Source organism: Babjeviella inositovora (assembly GCF_001661335.1).
Source record: "Babjeviella inositovora NRRL Y-12698 unplaced genomic scaffold BABINscaffold_9, whole genome shotgun sequence".
Taxonomy (NCBI): domain Eukaryota; kingdom Fungi; phylum Ascomycota; class Pichiomycetes; order Serinales; genus Babjeviella; species Babjeviella inositovora.
The window spans coordinates 757,871-780,708 of NW_017566846.1; the positions used below are offsets into that span (position 1 = coordinate 757,871).

At 49.4% G+C, this 22,838-nt stretch overlaps 13 protein-coding genes and 1 non-coding gene across 14 annotated transcripts in view; 7 read left to right on the plus strand and 7 right to left on the minus strand.

Moving 5' to 3' along the window:
• The window catches only part of BABINDRAFT_155098 (thiolase family protein), a 4,327-nt gene extending 3,973 nt beyond the window's left edge, over positions 1-354 (plus strand). Inside the window, exon 2 of the mRNA XM_019127274.1 lies at positions 38-354. Coding sequence (XP_018984256.1) covers positions 38-104 — 67 coding nt within the window. The 3' untranslated portion in view covers positions 105-354. The remainder of the gene's footprint in view (positions 1-37) is intronic.
• Positions 355-560: 206 nt separating this feature from the next.
• BABINDRAFT_162586 (uncharacterized protein) lies at positions 561-1,293 on the minus strand. Its single transcript, XM_019129427.1, has one exon. The coding sequence runs from the start codon at positions 1,253-1,255 to the stop codon at positions 605-607; it is 651 nt and encodes a 216-aa protein (XP_018984257.1). The 5' UTR covers positions 1,256-1,293; the 3' UTR covers positions 561-604.
• Positions 1,294-1,926: 633 nt separating this feature from the next.
• On the plus strand, positions 1,927-1,999 carry BABINDRAFT_t262. The gene has a single exon. It is a non-coding gene; the product is annotated as a tRNA-Thr (tRNA).
• Positions 2,000-2,063: 64 nt separating this feature from the next.
• On the plus strand, positions 2,064-3,039 carry TFS1 (Tfs1p). The gene has a single exon (XM_019127275.1). It carries the CDS (start codon positions 2,164-2,166, stop codon positions 2,812-2,814), a length of 651 nt encoding a protein of 216 aa, XP_018984258.1. The 5' UTR covers positions 2,064-2,163; the 3' UTR covers positions 2,815-3,039.
• Positions 3,040-3,449: 410 nt separating this feature from the next.
• On the minus strand, positions 3,450-3,872 carry HAP5 (Hap5p; the record flags this gene model as incomplete). Its single annotated transcript, XM_019131326.1, has 1 exon — positions 3,450-3,872. A coding segment is annotated over one exon (423 nt), but the record flags the coding sequence as incomplete, so codon positions are not given.
• A 1,315-nt stretch (positions 3,873-5,187) lies between these two features.
• On the plus strand, positions 5,188-5,667 carry BABINDRAFT_9150 (uncharacterized protein; the record flags this gene model as incomplete). The annotated part of the gene is made up of 1 exon (XM_019132919.1): positions 5,188-5,667. The coding sequence occupies one exon, from the start codon at positions 5,188-5,190 to the stop codon at positions 5,665-5,667; it is 480 nt and encodes a 159-aa protein (XP_018984260.1).
• A 476-nt stretch (positions 5,668-6,143) lies between these two features.
• Positions 6,144-7,228, minus strand: BABINDRAFT_155154 (uncharacterized protein). Its single transcript, XM_019127276.1, has one exon. It carries the CDS (start codon positions 6,953-6,955, stop codon positions 6,377-6,379), a length of 579 nt encoding a protein of 192 aa, XP_018984261.1. The 5' UTR covers positions 6,956-7,228; the 3' UTR covers positions 6,144-6,376.
• On the plus strand, positions 7,172-9,471 carry CDC20 (ubiquitin-protein transferase activating protein). The gene has a single exon (XM_019129428.1). The coding sequence runs from the start codon at positions 7,502-7,504 to the stop codon at positions 9,086-9,088; it is 1,587 nt and encodes a 528-aa protein (XP_018984262.1). The 5' UTR covers positions 7,172-7,501; the 3' UTR covers positions 9,089-9,471.
• A 368-nt stretch (positions 9,472-9,839) lies between these two features.
• On the minus strand, positions 9,840-11,099 carry TRY6 (Try6p; the record flags this gene model as incomplete). The annotated part of the gene is made up of 1 exon (XM_019130563.1): positions 9,840-11,099. One exon carries the CDS (start codon positions 11,097-11,099, stop codon positions 9,840-9,842), a length of 1,260 nt encoding a protein of 419 aa, XP_018984263.1.
• Positions 11,100-11,775: 676 nt separating this feature from the next.
• On the plus strand, positions 11,776-12,675 carry BABINDRAFT_162593 (uncharacterized protein). The gene has a single exon (XM_019129429.1). The coding sequence runs from the start codon at positions 12,133-12,135 to the stop codon at positions 12,424-12,426; it is 294 nt and encodes a 97-aa protein (XP_018984264.1). The 5' UTR covers positions 11,776-12,132; the 3' UTR covers positions 12,427-12,675.
• A 1,752-nt stretch (positions 12,676-14,427) lies between these two features.
• On the plus strand, positions 14,428-16,548 carry BABINDRAFT_162594 (uncharacterized protein). The gene has a single exon (XM_019129430.1). The coding sequence runs from the start codon at positions 14,471-14,473 to the stop codon at positions 16,358-16,360; it is 1,890 nt and encodes a 629-aa protein (XP_018984265.1). The 5' UTR covers positions 14,428-14,470; the 3' UTR covers positions 16,361-16,548.
• Positions 16,549-16,569: 21 nt separating this feature from the next.
• PDE2 (3',5'-cyclic-nucleotide phosphodiesterase) lies at positions 16,570-19,057 on the minus strand. Its single transcript, XM_019132441.1, has one exon. It carries the CDS (start codon positions 18,789-18,791, stop codon positions 17,025-17,027), a length of 1,767 nt encoding a protein of 588 aa, XP_018984266.1. The 5' UTR covers positions 18,792-19,057; the 3' UTR covers positions 16,570-17,024.
• A 35-nt stretch (positions 19,058-19,092) lies between these two features.
• Positions 19,093-19,553, minus strand: BABINDRAFT_155178 (uncharacterized protein). Its single transcript, XM_019127277.1, has one exon. It carries the CDS (start codon positions 19,394-19,396, stop codon positions 19,166-19,168), a length of 231 nt encoding a protein of 76 aa, XP_018984267.1. The 5' UTR covers positions 19,397-19,553; the 3' UTR covers positions 19,093-19,165.
• Positions 19,554-21,257: 1,704 nt separating this feature from the next.
• On the minus strand, positions 21,258-22,838 carry BABINDRAFT_155193 (uncharacterized protein; the record flags this gene model as incomplete). Its single annotated transcript, XM_019127278.1, has 1 exon — positions 21,258-22,838. A coding segment is annotated over one exon (1,322 nt), but the record flags the coding sequence as incomplete, so codon positions are not given.

Below are 22,838 nucleotides of genomic sequence, written 5' to 3' on the forward strand. Positions count from 1 at the left end.
ACGATTATGAGAGAATTAAAGACTGGTGAGATTGGAGTGACTTCTATGTGTATCGGGACCGGTATGGGTGCTGCTGCTGTTTTTGTCAAGGAGTAGGTATATGATGGTTAAAGAAAAAAAGTCTGTCTGCTAAGTTTGTGAGTGTAACATTGACTGGGTTAATCAGCAAGGTTGGTGGTGTCTGTCTGCTAAGCTTGTAAGTGCAGCATTTACTGGTTTAATCAGTAATGTTGGCGGTATCCTCCATCTAACCTTATCTCTGTGAGCAAAGCTTTAAAAATCCAAAGCATACCTTACCCCACGTATGACACTGTATGCCTACATAAATGGCATCTCACAATTCGAGCTTCGGTGCCCAACTTGAGTCAGATTCCTTCTATTCTCACGGTATATACCCAACTCAAACCAAATAGTCCACTCCGTATAATCTTTACTCTTTCCACGATATTGCAGACCAGCTTTGCCAGTCTATAGTTTCTTGAGGGTTGTTCTGTATGCGAGAACCCTACTGGCTATGAATAAAAGTTCAACGTTATGATGCCACGATGAATGGTACAATTACTCTGTCGGAAGCGGTATTCATATTAGCTATACAGGATAAATACTAATTCTCCATGGCGGCGGCCTCGATGATCAACTCCTCGACGGTGAAATCAGGACTGCCGGAGGAAAAGTCAGCGAGAAGCTTCAATCTTCTCTGGTTGGCAGGGGAGTCTTCCAAGGCGCCGTAGAATCTCTGGACGTTCAACACCAACAACTGGGCCTCTGGAAGCGTGATTGACGACTCCTTTTCGACGGCTCCGTTCATCAAGACCAAACCCTGGAGCTCGGACAACTCCGAGTGAAACATCAAAGTGGTGTGTGGTCTTGCATACTCCTTGTGCAACTTGTACTCCGCCACGGTGGTGATCATACAGTGGGCGGTGTGCGGCCCCACAAAGGCCCATTGCACAAAGTGCATTTCCACACCATCACTGTTGTCCTTAGGTAACGGCAAGATAAACATCGCATGCTTTCTGGCGTTATCGTACATTCTCTTGAAAATTCGGGTAGGGGCGACCGCGTGCATCGCACCCTCCTTGCCCAAGAAACGAGCCCTCCAGATGAACTCCACCTCCTGTTTGGTCAACTGGCTAATCTTGTTGACGTCAACAAACGATTCCAAGGTCTTGAATGGCTTTTCTGGCACTTCTGCGGATCTAGGTCCTCTGGCTTTTTTCTCCGTGGCCTTCTTGGCCTTATGTTCCTCGGCCATTTTGATTTCGTATTCTTCTAATTCTTTCAACGGGTCAATTTTGTCAAACGTTTGCTTGTGCGTATCAATCTGATGTTTCAACTTGGCTTGAAGGTCGTTGATATCACTAGCACCGACTCTGACAGGTTAGTACGAGGCAGGAATAAGCGGTAATGTGACATACTGTTGAGCTTTTTGTTCGAGCTTTTCTTTGTATCGGGCAAAGGTGTCTTCGTTTTTGGAAGACTGGAGGAATCTGGCGACTACTGGGGATTGCTTGAGAAGACTGGTGTTGAAGTTTCTAGCGGAGTAGTTGTATAACCCTCTCAACATGGCGTAGAGGTGTGAAACGTTACTGGCCGTTTGGATTTTTCACCCAGGCCTTAAATAGAGTTGGAAAAGAATCAGCCGCGGGTGTCTGGTAGGGGAACGTACCGAATGCTATAGAGTCTCGCGGATATCGTGTAGTCACAGGGAGTGGTGGAATACCATAGCACAGTACAAGCTATTAAAAGTTTATATAATCAAAGGGATAGATATACGGGGTTGTAAGTATTTTTTGGCGCTTGACTCTAAATATCTTCCAAATTTTACTAACTCTCGGGTCTGGAACGTACCAGTTCGATAATCTAGAGGTTGGTTATATTCTACGTTTTGGTGTATACATCCAGTCTTTTTTCTCACCAGAGTTCGCCTCTATGGCCAAGTTGGTAAGGCACCTCACTAGTAATGAGGAGATCGTCAGTTCGAATCTGGCTGGAGGCATCTTTTTTTTTCATGATTATGCGGGATGCCGTGCGTCTGCCTGGCATAACCCAGGGATGATTGCTCCGGATCTATGATTTAATCGAGCTATTTAAACCAATGTTTCCACTTTCCTTGACAAAACTCTTTAACAATTCTTAAACTCAGCAAAATCTCTATCCACAATGAATATCTTCAAATCTATGACCACTTCCTTGACTGAATCCTTGGGCCAACATGACATCGAGCGCGACGTGTTAAAGGCCCCCGGATTCAAGTCCCAGGGGATTTTGACCGTGGAATACACCTCTGAGGGCAAATCCCAACCGGTAGCCTTGGGGAACGTCTTACCTGTAGGTGATGTCCAGTACAAGCCCCAGGTTTCCTTCACGTTACACCCAGAATCCGGTGCGGAGATCAAGCCTGGCGACCAGTTCGCGTTAATCTTGACTGACCCTGACGCCCCATCCAGAACCGAAAAGAAGTGGTCCGAGTACTGCCACTGGATTGTCTCTGGTTTGACATTGACCCCGACCTCGAATGCCAAGATTGAGTCCAAAGAAGCGCCCGTGGAGTCAATCTCCACCCTCTTGGATCTTTCCAAGGGGAGTAACTTGATCAGTTACATGGGGCCAGCCCCACCACCTGGGACCGGGAAGCATAGATATGTTTTCTTGTTTTTAAAGGTGAACCAGGGTGTCACCTTGGAGGCACCAAAGGACAGGCCAAACTGGGGTACCGGTGTACCTGCCAGCGGGTTCCACGAATGGTTTGCCGGTAAGGGTGAGATCTGGGGCGTCAACTTCTTTAACGCTGAAAACACTAAGAAAGAGTAATATCCCAATTAGTCTTTGGCTGCCTTTTTAATACGTCCTCACACGTAATATATGCTTCTATTTAAGTTTTGTGCAGCTTTTAGCTCAGCAGGTACCGATAGCATGGCGAGGAAAGTGAATGCCTCGACGAAAACTCTACTGATACTTTAGTAAACCTTTCGTTTAGCCATGAGCTAGCAGGAGTAACCGCGCCTTACCCTACCTTCCCGAAGTGCCACGCGTCTGGCCGTTTATAATATACATTAGCGATCCCTAGAATACATAACCTAAAATTCCTCCTCGACAGTGAACGCGCCCGCATCTACCGTCCCCACGTCCAAGTCGACGTTATCGTGGGTATACGCAAACTCGGGTGCGGGCATCGGTACGTCCTGCCACTCGTCAGCTGGCCCGGTAGCGGTCTCCTGCTCTTGCTTCTGCTGCGCGAGCTGCTGCTGATGCAAGAGCTGCTGTTGCAACAAATGCTGCTGTAGCAAGTTTTGCTGGTGCTGCTGGTTGAAGTTGTTCTTGGCGGACGCGTCCTCCACGGGAGCGGGGTCGTGGGTAGGCAAATGCGCATAGCTGACCAGCGAGCGCGACAGCGACGGCTGTGAGTGGTGCGCGGGTGCAGGCGCGGGTGCAGACGAAGACGGCGCACGTTTGGGCTTTTCCTCCTCGCGTGGCACAATGTCGATCAAAAAGTCAAACATATCGCTCTTCGTCAATGCCGCAGCGATATCTGAGCGCTGCAACGTGCGGCGCTTATTCTCTTCTGCATGAATCCACGCGCGCATTGTCAACTCGGTGATGAATATGTCACAGCCTTTGGCAAACAAGATTGGCGCCTCCGCGCTGATCATGCGCACTTCGTCATCGGTCTTCATGACCTTCTTGATGCGCGCCAACGGGAGCTGGTGATTCTTGAAGTCGTGTTCGTCGTGTTCAATCGAGTTGATTGTCTCCTGCCAATACTGCATCATCATTGTGCGATAGCGGCCGTTCAATCCTTGACCCACATTGCTAAAGACGCCCCCAGACATGTCGTCCTCCTCCGGAGCTGTCTCAATCGCGCCCGCCTCCTCAGTATGTGGCTGTGACATCTGGTATATCTGGTCGTCATCGTTGAGGTACTGCTGGTCAAACCGCTCAAACGGGAGGTTTTGGTCCATTGTGTGAATAAGGGTCTGAGAATGTATCAGATGTGGAGGTAGATAAGATGTTTGTTAAGCGCCGAGTTTTCAGAAGCGGTAAGAGCGCATGTCGCGGTAAGAGCGCATGTTGCGGTTTACACTTAGCGGGGTAATTCTGGGAACAGTAGACTAGTGTAAATGGCAGCGTAGCCACACCGTTTGCTAATGGAATGAATAAAAAGATTAGAATGAATAAAAGGATTAGAATGAATAAAAGGATTAGAATGAATAGAAATGATTTAAAAAAAATTAAAAGTAACTCCTTAAACTAGTTTGAAATATGTAACGTGATCATTATTGGTGGGGGTTTAGTAAGGGTTAAAACGGAAAGTGACACAGCTGTAAGCGCAGATAGTTTGGATGATACAGATCACGTGCACCGGTCGTTTCCGGAACGTTAAACCGTATTTGTGCATAATATTGGTCCAGTATGAATAACGGAAGACTCGGTTCGCTTATAAGATAGTCTTGGTTTAATGAAGATAGTCTGGGATATCTCAGATATAATGAAAAGCCGGTGTTATCCCCTCGTACAGAAATCGTGTCTCTGTTCTGTGTGCATGTTGCTACCGGAACTTGGCCGATTTTCGCCTTGCACATGTACACGTTATTGGGAAATAGTGGTAGTGATGCATTTCATGGATTTATAGCTCTGAGACTTGGTCGATGTTTTTCTGAGTCTTGTAGCTATACCGAAATTAGCCTATTGTGGCATTACCAAGGGCTCCTTCCTTATCTGGATCCCCTGGTTTTCGTGCCAAGATTAACGGCCACATCAGCGTAATAGATACGTGGCTTACCCAACAAGATCGACATCATATGAGGGTTTTGGGCTATTCTAAGGGTTATATTGGCGATAATATCGGCAAGCACAATGGTTTATTCACAAATCTGTATAAATTCTTAGGCGTGATAAAACGGTAAGGCTGGAGTGTGGAGAAACAGTCATGCTTTTCGTGGTACTGCGGCACGTGCTTGGAGTATCCACTATGTCACACTACAGAGAAGTCACGAGATTCAATATCCCAACAGCTGGACCTACGTCAACATTACACTACTCCCACACTTCCTATATCAAGTCTTATCACTCTCCTGGTACATCTTTTTCGGCTCCTTAGTCCACGCCTTGAAAGTTTGCCATTCCATTAGACGCCACTTTCGCCTATCAGACCCCTCATTTAATCACCCGTAAAGCTTGCTGTTCATGTCCAAACCATTCACACCCATTTCGTCCTTCCAGTCCACGTCCAAGTTGACACGAAAGAAGTTGGACGATATCTATGCGGAGCCCGAAAACTTCCTAGAAATCGAGGTCAGAAACCCACTTACCCACACCAGCGGCGGCAATACGTACACCGACTACGAAATCATCTGCCGCACCAATTTGCCTACATTCCAGAACCGGGAGTCGGTCGTACGCCGGCGCTATTCAGACTTTGAGCTTTTCAAGAAGATTTTGGAGTCTGCCCCAGGCACTAGCACCCGGGTCATCATCCCGAGTTTGCCTGGGAAGGTTTTCACTAGCAAACGCTTCGACTTTGAGGTGATAGAGAAACGCCGTGCCGGGTTGGAAAAGTTTTTGGTGGTGGTTGCTGGCCATCCGTTGCTCCAGACCGGCTGTGGCAAGTTGCTCAGCAGCTTCATCCAAGACGCCGGGGTCTGGGACAAGTACAGGAACTATTGAGGGTAATACAGTAATCAGACTCGTGTCTCATTTATTTCATCCCCAGTTTCATGGGTTCCAAAGGCGTTATTCTCTTTATTTTACCAATATTGCAATCTCGTTTTTTCTGGGAAACTCCGGGTATTGAGTCTCATAACCGCTACAAGGTTAGCCCGAATATTTCTTCGTTCATCCGTGTTGCCTTTAAAGAAAAATTCATTCCCACCTTGGTATGCTGATCGGGCTCGTTCGATTCTTCGCATTTTACTTACATCTTATTATCTATGCCCTTTTGTCAGTGTACATCCCCCAATCGACGTTGGCGACTGGCTGGCCCCTCCTCAGAATGGCACAGGCCGTAACTAGGGGCCATCTATCCCGTATGCCCTGTTAATATAGCGAAGTATCTATGTTTGAAGCAACCCTCTAAACCACTAACCTCAATAAGACAAGGATTATAAACACAGGCTTGAAACCCAGATTAGCGCATTAAGATATGGCCATTCTGATGGCGTATGTATCAAGATCTATTCCTTTGTGGGAACCCCCATGTTAGCTCTAAGAATGTATCTCTTTAGACACTATCAGATTCAAACTGTTAAGCATAATGGCGTAGATTCAAACTCTTAGGCATAATGGCGTAGGTTCAACCCATACACCATGCTCAGCTGGTCATTACCAGCCTTGGCCCCTCTAGTACTCTCAGACACGGCATACACTGGACAGGTAGTCAATTAATAAACGTCATGACAGCCTCCAGTAGCACCTGCCGTCTCTTTTCTAGCACCGCCTGCAACACCGTGAAATATCTCTCGTCTCTTATCGCGGCCAACGATTCTGGCAACGTCACTTTCAGCACTGCCTCGCCAACGGCCACAAGTTGCGGCCTCTTTGTCTTCCAGTCGTAAAACGTCGCATCCTCAAACAAGGCATCCATGGTGGCTGTAAAATCCAGAAAGATCTCTCGGCTAAACTTTCGCCAGGACTCATCAAAGGCCGCGACATAGGGATAGTTTACAGGGTCCTCAGAAACACGCTCTATAGCAGAGGTCTGACCTTGAAGTGTTTCCACCGCATCGGCACACTTCTCCGCAACCCATGCCACATCCAGCTTTAACAACGAAGTGTCTCGTGTATCGGGAATCAGCGCGTTGAGCGCGGCGAAAGCCTTGGCCAACTGGCCGTACATCGCTATATGCGCCTTGTGGATGAATCCAAGATCCTGGGTAATGCGGGTAAAGTAATCAGGCATGTCTGGTGAGGTCCGTCTTCGTTTTAGTGGGTGGTCGAAAGCGCCGAAATCCCCCATTTATTCATGAGTCATAGGATGACTGCTAACGGAAGCTACATCCGAAGCTGGATATGTCCTCGGCCCTTAAAAAAAAGATTCTTACCGACGTGCAGGTGCCAAAGGTCATGTGACATCACTGTGATGTGCACGTGACATACGACACCGCGCACGCCCTGCCGCTGGAAAACTTTTTATGGATTGCCTAATCGGGCCGAAACCAAAACACAATTAACGATGCGCGGCACGAAATTTCACATTTTTGTACCCCCTAGCGCTGCTCCACGCCTGAGACCGCAAACACCCTCACCAGTTCTGGAAAGCATGCATACTGGTTGTTTTGCTACCGTCCGCTTTGAGCCAGTCGTTTCTTTTTGCGTCCTTGCTCCTGGAAGGAACTGTCATAACTTGAGGGCTATTTCCTCTAGCTTTCGCCTTCATACGATCAATCACACTTTAAAGCTCCCTCACCAAACAAAGACCATACCATTCGTTTACCCTCTCCTGGTCTTCATTCTCGGGCATCTTTGACCTTTCAGCATTAGCATTCAGCATTGGCATTCATTCATGTCGCTATACCTCGACACGCCAAAGTCAACGACCTCACATCGCCACGGAAGCACCAAGTGCAATGCAGACCCGTTGCCTTCCCCGTTCGGGCGAAAACCGCTTCTCACAACGTCAGTGAATCGTCCGGCAACTGCATCGCCCCACAAGCGCGTGGCCTTCAACCCAGTATCGCCCACCCCGCAAGCAGCAAAGAGTCTTCTTTCACCAAAATTCGACGTAGTAAAGTCAGACTGGCTCAGCGAACAGGCCACGCGCACGTGCTCTCCCGGACGGCGCCGGCTCGTTCGGACCCTGACTGCGGATCGCTTTATCCCGTCGCGCGCGCTGACCGCGCACCGCCTCCACGACGACGCACCCGCACCCGCGGCCAGCGCGTCGCCCGAAACATACATCCGTGCACAAACCTCCAAGTACTACAAATCCTCCGTTGCGGTGGCTTGTGGCTTGGACATGAACCAGCGCATTCTCCAGTTCCAACCCGCACCGCCAGAGCGCAAACCCACGATCGACCTACTCGGCCGAGGCGTCCAAACCGTGACGCGCACGCTCAAACCATCCATCGTCGCCGCGCGCGCGCGCAAGGTGCCCACCAGCCCCGAGCGCGTGCTCGATGCGCCTGGAATCGTGGACGATTTTTACCTTAACCTCCTCTCCTGGTCGCCACAAAACCTCCTCAGTATTGCGCTCGAGCTGTCTATATACATCTGGAACGCATCTACTGGCCATGTGGGGTTTCTCACCGAAACGGACGTGCTTGTATCATCGCTCCGGTGGCTGGACGATGGATGCTATCTCAGTATCGGTAAGGAAAACGGGTCTCTCGAAGTCTGGGACATAGAGTCCAATTCCAAGCTCCGTACGATGAAGGGCTCCGACGATCTTACGCGGCTTCTGTCGCACTGCTGGTCGTCACACCTCATCACGTCTGGGTCGCGCGCGGGCAACATCGTACACCACGACGTACGTGTGCTGCAGCACGCAGTACAGACGATCACGAACGCGCACAAGGCCGAGGTGTGTGGCTTGGAGTGGCGCGCGGACGGTATGCAGTTTGCACTGGGCGGCAACGACAACGTGGTGCATCTCTGGGATGCGCGTGCAGCGGTGCCGCGTTTCAGCAAGACCGCGCACAACGCCGCGGTTAAGGCGCTCGCGTGGTGCCCCACACAGACGAGCTTGCTCGCCACCGGTGGCGGATCCACCGACAAATACATTCATTTCTGGAACACCACCACGGGCGCGCGCGTGAATTCTATCGATACTGGGTCCCAGATCTCGTCCCTTAAGTGGGGCTACAGCTATGGAACGGGGCAGGAGATCATGGCAACACACGGGTATCCAGATAACTCGATAGGGGTCTACAGTTATCCAACGTTGCAGAAGACGGGGGAGATTGTGCGCGCGCACGATTCGCGCATATTGCACAGCGCATTATCGCCGGACGGCACTACTGTCGCAACAACAAGCGGCGATGAGAATCTAAAGTTCTGGAAGGTGTGGGATTTGCCAAAGGCGCGGGTAGGCGGCGAGAGTACGCTTGCAGAGAATGACAAACAGATGCGGAAGGTTATGACGATTAGATAGTGAACCGATAACTGTGATTGTTTGCCTTTTTGGTTTACTGGACATAAAGCTATAAGCGCAGAGGAGGAGTAAAATTCCAGGATAAAAACTGGACACAACAAAAGCCAAGCACTGCCTACGGAGAATAAAAAGTAAGGAAATATCCACAAGCATGGTGATTCACAGGCATAGCGATTTACAATCTGGTTTGTTTGCTCACGGTGCACTGGCCAAATCTTGAATGGAATATGCATATTGGTGTGGTTACAAAATTCAGTTGGCCATCCGTCTCACCAAAGCTCTTAAAAGGTTTTAAATCTTCATCATGGCTAATTGCTTTGAATTCACGTGCCATCAAAAATAGTCTTTGAGTAAGTAATTTAATTACATTATTAGTATCCCGGGTAAAATAATTGCCTATCAGTGGGCTGTAACTTTGCGTTGCTTTAAGATTTTTTCGGCGATTTTTTATTATTGGTAAGTCAGTGGTGGCAGAGGGTGGGGTTCGACCTGGGAATACTGCCCAGGGGTTTGGCTATTTCATTAATCTCTACTTTTTGGTCACAAAGTGCTTTGTTTCTGGACTGGTGGCCTCTAAGAGTTGGCTCTCAGCTTGACCGTAATCTTAGCTTCCTGTCTAAATATTTGGGGGGCCTGAATCTTCAACTATATCAGACCCGTTTTACTGATCTATTAAGCGCATATGACTCAGTAGAATTTACACCGGGAGGCAATCTCTAACCATTCATAACCTTTTGGTAGGACGTATATACTAGTTTAATAAGCTACTGATGTTGCTTGTTCTTCGAAGCATCATCAATACTTCTGCCCCGTCCACTTCTGCCCCATTCACCTCGTCGCTCCCTTTCACAGCTTTCATCATTGGTGAGCCTCCTTCGGAAATACAGCCGTTTCTAGCAGGCACGATCCCCGTATGAGATTTTCCCTTCTCGGTCGTGTCTAACACTGACAGAGAGATGATGAAGGAGGACTCAAGAGCGGAATCAGGGAGGGTAAACAGGTGGACTGGTGGTGTCTGAGCGTTGGCCAGCGGTGTTCCCGGAAGCGACAGACTGCGAACCACAACTAATTTCGGATCAAGTTTCGGGGACAGGGAAAGTGGTTTCAGGGGAGCCACAGGCTTTACAAAGCTGGTGGAATTGCGGTATGGTGTCATCTGGGGAGTGATGACTGGACTGGGAAGCTGAAGGTCGGCGCCCAATCCAGAATACGAACCTGAGAATGAAATAGACGATGCAGAACGCTTTCTGATATACTTAAGCGACGGGTCTCTAACAATATCCTTCTCCTTCAACGGGTCCACCTGTGAAGGCTGTTTACGGGATGGCGGTGGATTCATGGCCTGGTGGAAATCAAAGTCCTGCTCGATATTCCGGTACTCGTTGATATTGAGTCCAAACTGTGTGAACCCGATGTCAAACAGCTCCCACTTGTTCGCTGAGGGGGCCTGGGTCGCCAACTCGGTGTTCTGAAGCTCTATGATGCGGTGGAGGTAGAGAATGTATTCGACAGAAGCTTGCAAAATAGTAAGCTTGTGCATCCCATCGATCTTACCGTTGTTGCTAGAAGAGGCAGCAGAACTAGCGATGGAGGCCCCCATGGGCGGCGACTGCAACAGGTTGGCCTCTCTACATGCTGGGATCAAGAATTTCAACGCTTCAAACTCGCGGTTCATTTTGATCCTGCGTTTCTTCTCAATGATCGAGTGCGCCGTTTTGTTTTCTTGCTTTCTCTTGGCCAATTCCGTAGGACTGATGGAGTTTGACGAGCGTCTTCTGCGTTTCACTGCCGGTGCCTCATCCAGTGGATAGAGAAGCGGGGATGAAGCGTAGCCTTTTGGACCCATGAGAGGAGACGGCTTCGGCAAAGCTGGCGGCGCATAGTCCACCGGAAACAGCAGTGAGAGCTCGTAGTCGTTCGAAAACACGGAGTTTGTGTTGGAAATCACCGGCGAGAAGGATGTTTTCATCTGAATGATTGTGGGTTTGAATTTTGGCGGTGGAGGCACCATGTTTGGGTGCTGTGTGGTGGTGTTTGGCATTAAGCTATTAGTGGAGCTTGTGGAGGGTACACCAATATTTATGGTTGAAGTATTGTTATATCGTCTTGCTACAACCCTTAAACGATGCTTTGCAGAGTGGTACGTTTAGGACGTTGGACTTGTGGGGTCAAGTCTATCCGGGTCTTGTGCAGGTTTCCGGCTATATATAGGATATGTAACCAACCGAACCGGCGAGAGCTATACCAATAGTAACAGCAAGTAGACCGAAAACGTTTTGGCCCAAATTACTGGTGTTCCAATTTACAGTATTGGCACCGGTGGAAACCTTTACGACCATGGGTGTGCATCTGACCAATTAATTAAACCTTAAACGTACGCTCGCGTGCCATGGAACTAGTTAATTACGAAGCCTGGAGAGTCTGGGCTGTCCGATTCTCAGAGATTCTGTACCCTCCCTGGGTGCCGTCCGCCTCCCATCTTCCCTCTTTGTACTATTATCGGTGGAATCTACATATATGGTCGCATTTTATGCAGAGGCACACGCACAGAAGGTTGAAAATGGGGCCCACGTGCGAGCCTAATTGCGGGTCCAATTTCTGTCCCTGCAGAGAGGCGACGCACGTGCAACATTGGTCCACGCGAGTCTACAAAATTGTTGGTAAAGGTAAGTGACAACTCGTCATTATTGCTAGCTGGCTGGGGGGATCCTCGAACGTTACCGGGAGAGTAGTTTTGAGATTAAGGGCCTGGGTCGGATGCGATACGAAAGCTTGAATCGACATCCACGTGCATTAAGCCAGGTCGCTCTGGTACCTTGTTTTGTTGTGGCCTAGAAACGTTCTGGCAGAGGGTGCAAATTTAAAGTGTTCTATAGGCTTTTAGCCCTGCTATCTCTTCTATAGCCATGCCAGAGTTCCAAGCACTGTATGAACCGTGTCTGGCTGTGGTGTCCCCCGTTGGAGAGTCTTCCAAAACCACCCGGCATTTCCAGTCATAAAAGCTGACATCTACTCTGTTGCTGTTATATATTGTACTGCCAAGAATGTACACCGCTACCTTTGTATCTCATCTGGCCATCCGTATGGAACGCCGTGTGCTATTCCACGTGCGCCAGCTCCCAGCTTTTGACACATATAATACATTGAATGCAGAACATCTTATCGGCATCCGTGTTAAGCTCCCCACGTGCCTCTATATTATGGCACTGATTATGCACCAATCCCAAGCTCACGCGAGCCTTATGAACATGCAGGAAGCCCGCAGCTGTAAACTCCAAGACACAGACCACAATTACGATTTTCCAGCTGAGGTGCTCATAAAAAACAGTCTTGGGTAGGCTTACGAGAGAGTTAATGCACTGAAAAAAGATCGTGCGCTCATCTCGTCTAACAGCCATGAGATAAGTCCATATAGCACCGTTGATGAGTCTCAAAAAAACGGTTACAACCATAACCTTTTTATCTGGTGATACTCACACCCGGCTTGAAACAAGTGGCGGTTGCATTGTAATATCAAAGCAATTAATTGTTGTACTGGGTGCGACATCTGAGGACCAACATCTTGCTAGTGTGCAAAAGGTGCCATTTGAGCATATTATGGTCTCCCATAAAGTTTAGAGCCCTTGGGATTGATAAGTGGCAGCCTAGGATTGGCATCATGGAAAACGTGGGGTCAGGGACATGTCCAGCAGGCCTTCTGTCTTCACGGCACGTTGAAATTGTAAGTGGAAGGCCGTGTCTCAGAGCAGTTAAGTCCTCTAGTCTATTTTTAGCTTCAGGTCTTGGACTGTCTCTCATACACGAGGATCCTATACCCGTGTGGATCACCTCCTTTATTCATCACAAAGGTAAGATATACAAAACTCAAATGTATCTCCGAGAGATAAATCAACCAAAGTTGATTCTAAATTTAGAGCGTGTAACGCGAGAAAGTAATAGCACGTAAAACGTAAATGTGGGGATACTACTCATGACTAAAAGATAGTTTCCCCGCCACAATCACACAAGGGGGGACTTATTCCAACCTTGGTGGGATGCTAGTCTAATTTGGGAAACTGATGGGGATGAACAATACACGTGACATGATATTGTTCAACTTATCTGGTTGTGGTTTAAATCGAATAAAGCCTATCGCATGAGTACCTTTTGTAGGTATAACGGTTAGTTTATTATAGAAACAGCGTAAAAGAGTGTTCAGGGACAATCAGCAAATGGTAGATCTATCATGTAACTTGGTTTTCTCACATTCTTAGACTCTTTCAGAACCATCAAGTTATCAGGGGGCTATCGTTTTCGATGAAAAGGTGTTTTTCCATATTAGTTACATCATCTATATCGTGGGCTCTGTTTAGGAAAATATTCCTCAGGAAGGAGTAATGCAGCGTGGTTATTTTCTCTCATAAACTCTATGACGTCGATTGCCAAGCCAGTATCTGGCATCTCGGAGATATGTATGAGGCACACACAGCTTTCTAGCTCAGACCTACGGTATTTTCCTCCAAGCCACACCGTGTCACTAGATTTGTATTTCTTTAAACATTTTCAGATGGATTGCCTACTCCGATCAGGAACTTACCTACATCACAATTTGCCCCGATAGTTGGTATAACTCCCATGGTGGTTTGGACCTACCACACTCGTGCATGGAAGCGTATAAAGTGACGACAATACCACCAACAGCCAAGTTACTATCTTGCAGAATGTAAATTACATCTGACTTTTGTCGGCTCGTTATCGGTTGTGTTTACCATAATTTTTACGTCTATCCCTGTCCGTAGCACGTGCTACCTTTCTCTTCCTGGCGAATATACACGTGATGTAGTTCGGCTCTCCCGCCAGTTTCGAAGGATGTCCCCGCTCCTGCACCCTCAATCGCAGGTTTCCCCGTTCCAGCAAAAAGGGGTCCGCACTGCCGCCAAATAGACACCAACACAGACCATATGTTTCCGGCGGCGGCAAACCATTTTGTCACTTGTATTTCCTCTTTTTTATGTCCACTTAACCACCAAAATAACCCCCGTTCTTGCTCCAAATGATGGACCACGGCCGTTATCGGACGGTGACTCGCCTAGCATGACTACGTGCCCCCACCAGTCCCCGCCACGGCACTGATCCTTGGCGTGGTTGGTATGTAAACTAAGGCCACACTTTTTTTTTTATTTTTTTCATCCAACCTTTATTTGCATCCCCGCAAAGCCTCCACCTCGTCCTAGATTTTCTTTTCGCATCTTATCGTTAGTGTTTAAAATATACCGGTCAAGGTTGGTGATAGATTCTTGCCGTCTTGTTTAACGCCACAGTTTGTCATACCACTTACAAAAAACAACCCTGCGAGCTCCCCCCCCCCCCCCCCCCCCTGACATTTTGCTCTTTCAGCCTGCAATGTCCTTCTTCTCGCGGTTCCACCACTCGAATCCTGCCCCTGGCCGACTTGCGAAGCCGACCAGGTCTGGTAAGCCGCCCCCGTTCATCCTCACGGTAACCTTGGAGCTGCCCCCAATCATCCTTTATGGACCTCCCACCCAGTCCACCGGCTCCCTCCTCTCTGGACTACTCCGCTTGGAGGTCCCAGAACCCTTCCTTGATCTCTCCTCCATCTCTTCGTACCCAGCATCCGGTAGCTCCTCCATCGCGGTCTCCCCCCAGCTAATGCCCGTCCGTTCGCACCAAGTAACCTCCTCAACAGCCACATCTGTGCAAATCAACAAGGTCACGCTTTATCTCCAGCAAACGATCCAGTATGCGAAACCCTTTGTGGCGCCATCTACTGCGCTTGCCTCCTGCGCCGATTGCCGCACGCAGACCACGGAGCTTGCGCGCTGGGACGTACTCACGCAGCCGGCACAATTCCAGCAGGGCTCACAGGCGTTTCCTTTCTCACACTTGCTTCCGGGCTCCCTTCCTGCGAGTTCGCACCTTGGACTGAACTCTAGCTCGTTCATCCGTTATCAGCTTGTGGCCGAGGGCTCCACCGGCGCCCAGACCATCCGATGCGTGCTTCCGCTTCACATTCTGCGCTCCATCCTCCGCGGGCCGGACCGGACATCTCTCAGAGTGTTTCCTCCAACCGATGTGACGGCCACTGCGGTGTTGCCCAACGTGGTCCACCCGAAGTCACACTTCCCGCTTGAGATCAAGTTAGACAACATCACCACCAAGGAACGACGCTGGCGCATGCGCAAGCTCAGCTGGCGGATCGAGGAGACCGTCAAGGTCAGGGCCAGCGCGTGCAAAAACCACATATTTAAGCTCAAGGTTGTGGAGCAGCACCAGCGTAGCGTAAAGTCCCTCCCGACCAAGAGCGCCCCAGGAAACAGCGGTTACCACCCGGTCCAGACATCCATGTCGGTTACCCCTGCGCCTGCCCCGGTCATGGGACCCGCCAGCAACCCTGACGAGACTGGTGATCGCGATCTCGAGTACGACGAGGCGGCCGAGAGACATCCGGCCGAGAGGCATCCGGCCGACGATGAGGCAAGTACTCCCGGTACCCCGGGAACCCCTCAAACGACGCCTGCCGCGGACCACTTGTACGTGGAGGAAGTCCGAACCGTGACCCACGGCGAGGTCAAGTCCGGGTGGAAATCAGACTTCTCGGGCCGGGGCAAGATCGAACTCGTCGCAGAAATCAACGCGATCGAGCTATCCACCGGGATCAACCAGCATATTGCTGCGGCCTCAAGCGCTGGAGATATGAGCGAGCCGGGTACCCCAGTATTAGCCAGTTCTGGAGCCTCGTCCGCATCGTCAGTCGCCTCCAAGTACGGCCTTCCAAACGTCTCGTGTGACATTGACGACCCGACGTTAGGGGTTCAGGTCAGCCACATGCTCATTGTCGAGGTGGTGATTGCCGAGGAGTTGCTCCAGAGCGCAGTGGGCGGTGGTCTCCATTCGACAGCTCCGTCTCCGGCGCCCTCACGCCCCGGAACGCCGTCTGTAGGCAGCCCTGCGCCGGCGCCTGTCGCGACAGTTGTGGGGATCCCCACCGGTGCGGCCAGAGTGCTTAGGATGCAGTTCAAGCTTTTCTTAACGGAGAGATCCGGGTTAGGGATTTCGTGGGATGATGAGGTGCCCCCAACGTATGAAGCCGTTAAAGCGCTTTCGCCCCCAATGTACTCCACCGGGACGGAAACACCGATGTTTGGCAGCGTCAGCATGTTGAACACGCCGGTGATGCGTACGCTGGGTGTGTTGATTGGTAGCACGCCAGGAGCTTCGGGGATCGATAATGTTTTGGATGTAGACGAGAGAATCCAGGAGTTGAACTTGTAAATGCGAGGCGTTTGGTATTTGAAATAGATAATGAGTCATGATGGAAAGAACCAGGTGTAGATGGAACTTCGGCTTTAAATTGGGTTAGATTCCGATAGGAAAGGGGTTATACGTTATGATAATCATGCACTTGGAACAACATAACTGGGGGTTTAAGTTAAATATAGAACTTGTGCTCCATAATCCCCCCCCCCCCCCCCTAGAACGCAGACTGGTTGCTTTACAACCAAGGGGCGACGGATTTCTTGCCTCGGTTTCTCACCCGGCTTAATTTCCCTTACATATTTCTATATTGTAATATACAAAGAGGTTCTGGGCCACGACAAAAAGCAAGAAACGAACGGAAACGAATAAAATACATCAGTAACACCAGAACCCAGCAACGTCACTCAGACAGCTGAGGAGATAACCCAACCATATGCAAAGACAAAGGCGTGAGAGGAAACAACGCCAACAATCAAGGAAGACACAATCTTTGCGTAAATGCATCAATGTCTCCACGGATAGACCCCTTGTCCAGTCAGTCATTCAAGCGGTCTCTCTCGGAAATATTTTGAGTGAATCCTCTCTGAACGGCAGAATCTATTTCGGGCGCTCTTGGGTCAAAAAAAAAAAGCTCTGCATGTTCCTCGGTGCAGAGAAGGATTCTTTCGGGGATATGTACCTATTCTAGCGGCTTCTTTTTCCCCTCCCAATACCGCTTGTTCTCCATGACCAACTCGTACGCAAATTTTAACTCCGGGAACACCTCACCCGTCAATGCAAACAAACTCTCGGCAAACGTCGAAATAAAAAACAACTGGCCGCTCACTAAGCCCAGGTGGGTGGCCACTGCCTCGTCCGCCGACAGAGGCAAGGGCGCATACGCACACGCTGCGGCCGCAGCGCTAGGCAAGTTCCCGTCTAGTGTCTGTTGCAAAAGCGCAACCTCGCCGAACTCGCGCCCGAGCACAACGCCCCACTGTGCGGACACTCGGAGTGGGCGCGAGACGTTGGAGATGTCCGCACACTTGATGAGAAGCTCGCACACGAGTGAACGGTCCGCACGTGTGAGCGCATGCGTACTGGCGGTCGCGCGCGCCTTCTCAATGTACTCGAAATGGTGCGCCATGTCGGTTGCGAGGATTGCCTCGCGGATGAGCTCACGGTACACGGGCTCGACCCATTCAGTGGTGATAAACAGCGACACAATCGAGGCAAACTCCGCGCAGTGGTAGTTTTCAAACACGGAGCGACCATTGTAGAGCATCGCGAGGAAGCCGCGGTTCTGGATGGTGAACGCATTGGTTGTTCCAGGATGGCCCGTGTCGTGGCCCACGGCCGCGAGGAGGAGGAGAAGGCAGTCCATGGGTGTGAGGAGCGGGTCGGACGCACACGAAGTGGCGGCCATAATGGATGCGTCAGGCTCAGGAATAGAAAGAGTGTCGCGGTGCGAGGCTGTCGCACTGTCATCGGCCGGGGTCGAATCCTGTGAGAGCGTGGGATTCTCGCCCTCTCCAAGATCTACCTCGCGATTCGGGTCGTTTTCAAACTCCTCAAACTCACGGAAGCGCGGCACACACCCTAACTTGACCAAGAAGTAGAAGCTCACCTGTACCACGTCCACCGCGTGGCGGAAGTTGTGGAACGGATTACCCGCGCGGTAGGCCATGCGTGTGAGAAACAAGAAAGTGAGCGTACGGTTGAAGGCGTGACTCGGCGATACCTTGCGGGCAAGCTCAGCGGGTAACTGGCGGATCGCATGTGTGAGCATCCATGCGGCACACAACGTCAACTCGTTGCAGGTGAGGTCGTGCAGCGGAAAGTTCCACGCAGCAATGCAACGTACGAGGAAACGCTCACGCGCGTGCGACACACCGAGCATCGCACGGAGATCGAGTTCGCGCGCGACACAGTCGACAAACGTGCGCGCGCGCAGCGCCGCGAACCGACCAGCTTCCATCTGCGTGTCGAGCAACGTGCGCAACACGGTGCGCACGGTTGCAACATGCAGTGGGCCACGGTTGATCTCCGGGTCCATGGCATTGAAGCTGCGGAGTGTGGCAATGCGCGTAGCGATGCCTTCCTGGTCGCGCGCGACCTGCGCCACGAGCTCCTCCATCTGCGCATCCACGAGCGCGCACGGCGCGCCCGGCGCCTGGTAGAACGGCACCACGAGCACGTTGCGTGAAAAAAAGTGCGCCTCCAAGCACACAACCTGATCCGCGGGCGCAAGCGTATCGAGGGTGTCCGCGGCAGCGGACGCGCACGCGTACGTGTCAAAAAGAACGAGTGTAATGAACGCCGCGTCAGTCTCCAGCAGCGGACACACAAAGAGGTGCGCAACGAGCGCCTTGAAAGATGCGAACGATGCTGTGATTGCAAAGTGCCGCGCCGCGGTCGCCGCTACGGTATCTGCGCCGCTAGGGGAATAGAATAAGACTTCAGTCATGGAAATGCTAGCAACGGGAACTAAGCACAAAATAGGATGGCTATTATCTTAATCGGTGGTTGACTTGGTGCTTAAAGGTGGCACAACGGTACACACGCCAGAGGAAGGGCAGATCTGTTGGGAATACGAGTGATAGAGCCACTGGAGCAGCGTTCGTATGGCCTTCGGGGTGAGAGGGTGGCGGGGACCTTAGGAGAGCTCTGGGGCGGCAGGTTTAAAAAGGAAAGCCAAGGAGGTTCAGGGCAAGTCCAGGCACGGTTGGTGATATGGATGGGAGTTGGAGCGCCAAGCAAACGGCTCTCTTCTATATCCAACATCCGAGGCTAATCTGAGCGGATTGGAGCAAGCAGAAAAAGAAACGTGAAAAAGAAACGTTACGTGGGTTTTGCACGACCAAGTGCCAAGCGCGGTGTGAGACAGCGGCTTACATAATACAGATGAAAATGGTCTAATCTATCCAGGAATAGGCTTGGGGGTGGATTTCGAAACTCAAGATACATTGAAAAATCAAGCAGATTTACATATGGTTTCAAATCTGATTGAGTTCGATGGCGAGTGAAGTTTGCATATAGTTTCCTAGCCGGAGTCTGGCCGAACGTGTGCATTCATGGAGCATATTAAGGGTTGAAATTCACTACTGGATTAAACCATCTATAATATTATTTGATACGCTTTAATGGTGATAGGGGAATATCGGCCGGAAGGAATACCCGTAGGATAAGCGTGAAATGGGTTGGGTTTGGACCTAGATGCGAGAGAAATGTATGTCTAGTACCAGATAACGGGAGTTGGAGTTAGAGCAACACAGGTGAAATTGAGCGATATGGTTTAAAATTCGTGGTTGGCCATAGCCACTGCATACTTATAGATTGAACGAGCTAGTTGTGGATATAAATAATTAGATACTAGAGCTCTCAATGCTAGATCCTTCCACGATGCGATGTGAGTATTACACATATCTTGAGTTGAGAGCGAACTTTAAATGAGCATGAGCTAAGCTGTAAGTGACTAGATCGAGCTTCGAATTTAAATTCTTGTACTTTAAAGAGTACCTAAGGTGAACTCACGATTGAAGAGACAACGGGGATGAAGAATTTGTCATGGCGTGCAACGTCTATCTGAATCATTCGTCTATCTGAATCATTCTCGTACTTAAATCCTGCCAAAGGATCCAAGTTTTGTACGCAATCCAGGCGTTGAGATCCGTTTCCTGAAATGGTGTAGGATATATTACTGTTTGGAGCTTTTGGCTTAAAATTATAATGGCTCGCGCTTGATCTTGTTATTCTCGTGTCCTCAATCACTAGGCCCAGGTATAATACCATACCATTATTAGGCGACCAGCAGCCAGGAGGTTAAAAAAAAACTTGCTACGACTGTGGGACAAACATATTCGTTAATAATTTCAGCGCCCTTGTACTTCATTAGTTGTATCTAGTTTGGCCTTTCTTATCGTCAACCATAGTAGGGTCTAATTGAATCAGTGATTCTTTTCTCCTAAAAAAGCATAGTGATCTATGCGTATAATTAGGTTTACTGTTGTATACAAGTAGGTGATAAACTTGAAAAGAACTCAGGTACAAAAAAGCGTTGACATATATGCTCTGTGTCTTTCCGACTAGTGTGATCCACTATTCTTTCCACGACCCGGAGACTGCTCTGATATGCCTCCCCCGACTCTAAAGTACGATATCTCATAAGATTTGTTGTCACCCTGCGTCTTACATTACGAGCTGGAGAGTAGGACATGCCTCAGCAATGGTTATACGCAGGAGTGGCCGTAGGTGGGCCCTCTTTGTAATGGGAGATAAACTAAAGTGACGGTCCAAATAAAGCCAGCACAAGTAGAATTGACAACCTGTCTTTATGCTGCTTTCACTCTGTCCCTTCTACGGCGTTCACGCTCGGGTTAGCGTCTCAGGCAAATATATTAATCTCACGGATAGGATTATACGCAGTAAGTGTATCACGAATGTTCTGATTACGAAAGGGTATGTTACACGTATATATTGCTAGGGTATACGTGCGCGCACCACCGGCCATGGCCAAATGCACATGAACAGAGTTACCTGGCCAAGCTGTTGTACGTTTTTGCCCAGGTCTTACGATTAAAATTAAATAAAAATATACGTGTATTCCAAAAATTAGAAGGGGGGGTAAAACAGATATACAACAAAAAGTTTGTAAGGAATAAAAACCAGTGAACATAAAAATGGCAAGTTCCCCAGATCACAAAAGCAAGAAGATCAAAATATAGAAAGCGACACCGTAAAGGGCCTAACCCACCACAGTACGAGAAATGCGGCAGCCAATAAACGAGGCTGAAAAAGGCGCAAAACAACTTCCTGAGTCGCTAAAATGCAACAGAAAGCCATGCAGAGATAAAAATCTCCAAAAGAAAAGAAATAAAATTGCGAATCGAGAAAGCGTCACCAACCAAGTCAGTGACTCAAACCAAGAAAGCACAATAGGTGGAGCATGAACGACCAGAAAAGATGTCCAAACCCATGAAAGGAGACATTCGTGTGCGAACCGCAGCAAAGGGGGTATTACTCAAACACAATGAGAAACAAAAAGAAGACATAAGACAATATCCGAGGTACTGCAACGAAAAGACAAATAAGTCATCGATGAAACAGGGGTAAATAAGCCCCAACATGGAAAATTTGCCACGACATAAACTAACGTTTACGTCAGAAGAAAAAGAATGTGTTCAGAATCGAGACTAGAACAAAATACCAAAAACAACAATGAAGACTGCACCGAAAGTGCTGTAGTTCAAAGCCAAAGAAGAAGCCTTACCCTCCAAAGCAGAGGCCGATGGGACTGCAGAAGAGGACGAACCAGCACCAGAAGTAGCGGCTGGGCTAAGAGAAACAGATGCTGGGGTACCGACTGCACCTGGGGCACCAGCTGCACTTGGGGCACCAGTTGCACTTGGGGCAACAACAGAAACAGCACCAGATGGGACAGTAGCACCTGTAACAGTGTAAGAAACAACAACGCTAGAGCCACGAATATTAACGGTAGAGGCTGTGATGTAAGTGACAGGAGTAGCAGTAGTCCCAACAGCGGTTTCGGCAACACCTGGGCTACCGTTAGGAGCTTCAGTAGCCGAAACAGCGGCGGATGGAGCAAGAGGAACGAGAGTAGTTCCGGTAGTCATAGCGCCATTGGCACCAGTAGAAACAATCGTAGACTCGACCAAAGGAACGTAGGTAGTACCAGATGAAACAGCACCAGTCACATCAGTAGAGGTAAAGACCGACTTGCTGAGTGGACAGGTAGTGGTGTAGCTAGTAACAATATCCAAAATAGTAACGGTAACAACAATCACAGTCGAAGAAGGTTCAACTGGGACAGAAGTGACAGGAACCAAGGTTGTGCCAGTCGTAACCGAGCCGTTCACATCAGTAGTAGTGTAAACAGACCCAGAAAGAGGACAAGTAGTAGTGTAGACAGTTACAGTTCCCAAAACGGTAGTGGTAACAACGATGACAGTCGAAGCTTCAACAGGGGTAGAAGTGACAGGAACCAAAGTAGTGACAGTCGTGACAGAGCCATTTGGTTCGGTAGTGGTGTATACAGAACCAGAGAGTGGACAAGTGGTAGTGTAGCTAGTGACAGTCCCCAAAACGGTGGTGGTAACAACGATGACAGTCGAAGCTTCAACAGAAGTAGAAGTAACAGGAACCAAAGTAGTGATAGTCGTGACAGAGCCATTTGGTTCGGTAGTGGTGTATACAGAACCAGAGAGTGGACAAGTGGTAGTGTAGCTAGTGACAGTCCCCAAAACGGTAGTGGTAACAACGATAACAGTAGAGCCAGTTGGAGCACCAGTGACAATGCTGGTCTCGGTAGTCAAAGAACCGTTAGAGTTGGTAGTGACAACAACAACTTCAGTTTCAGTAGTAGTAACACCGTTACTGTTAGTAGTGGTGATGACAGTAGTGAAGCTGGTACATTCTGGGCAACCAGTTGGAGCACCGGTGACAATGCTGGTCTCGGTAGTCAAAGAACCGTTAGAGTTGGTGGTGACAACAATGA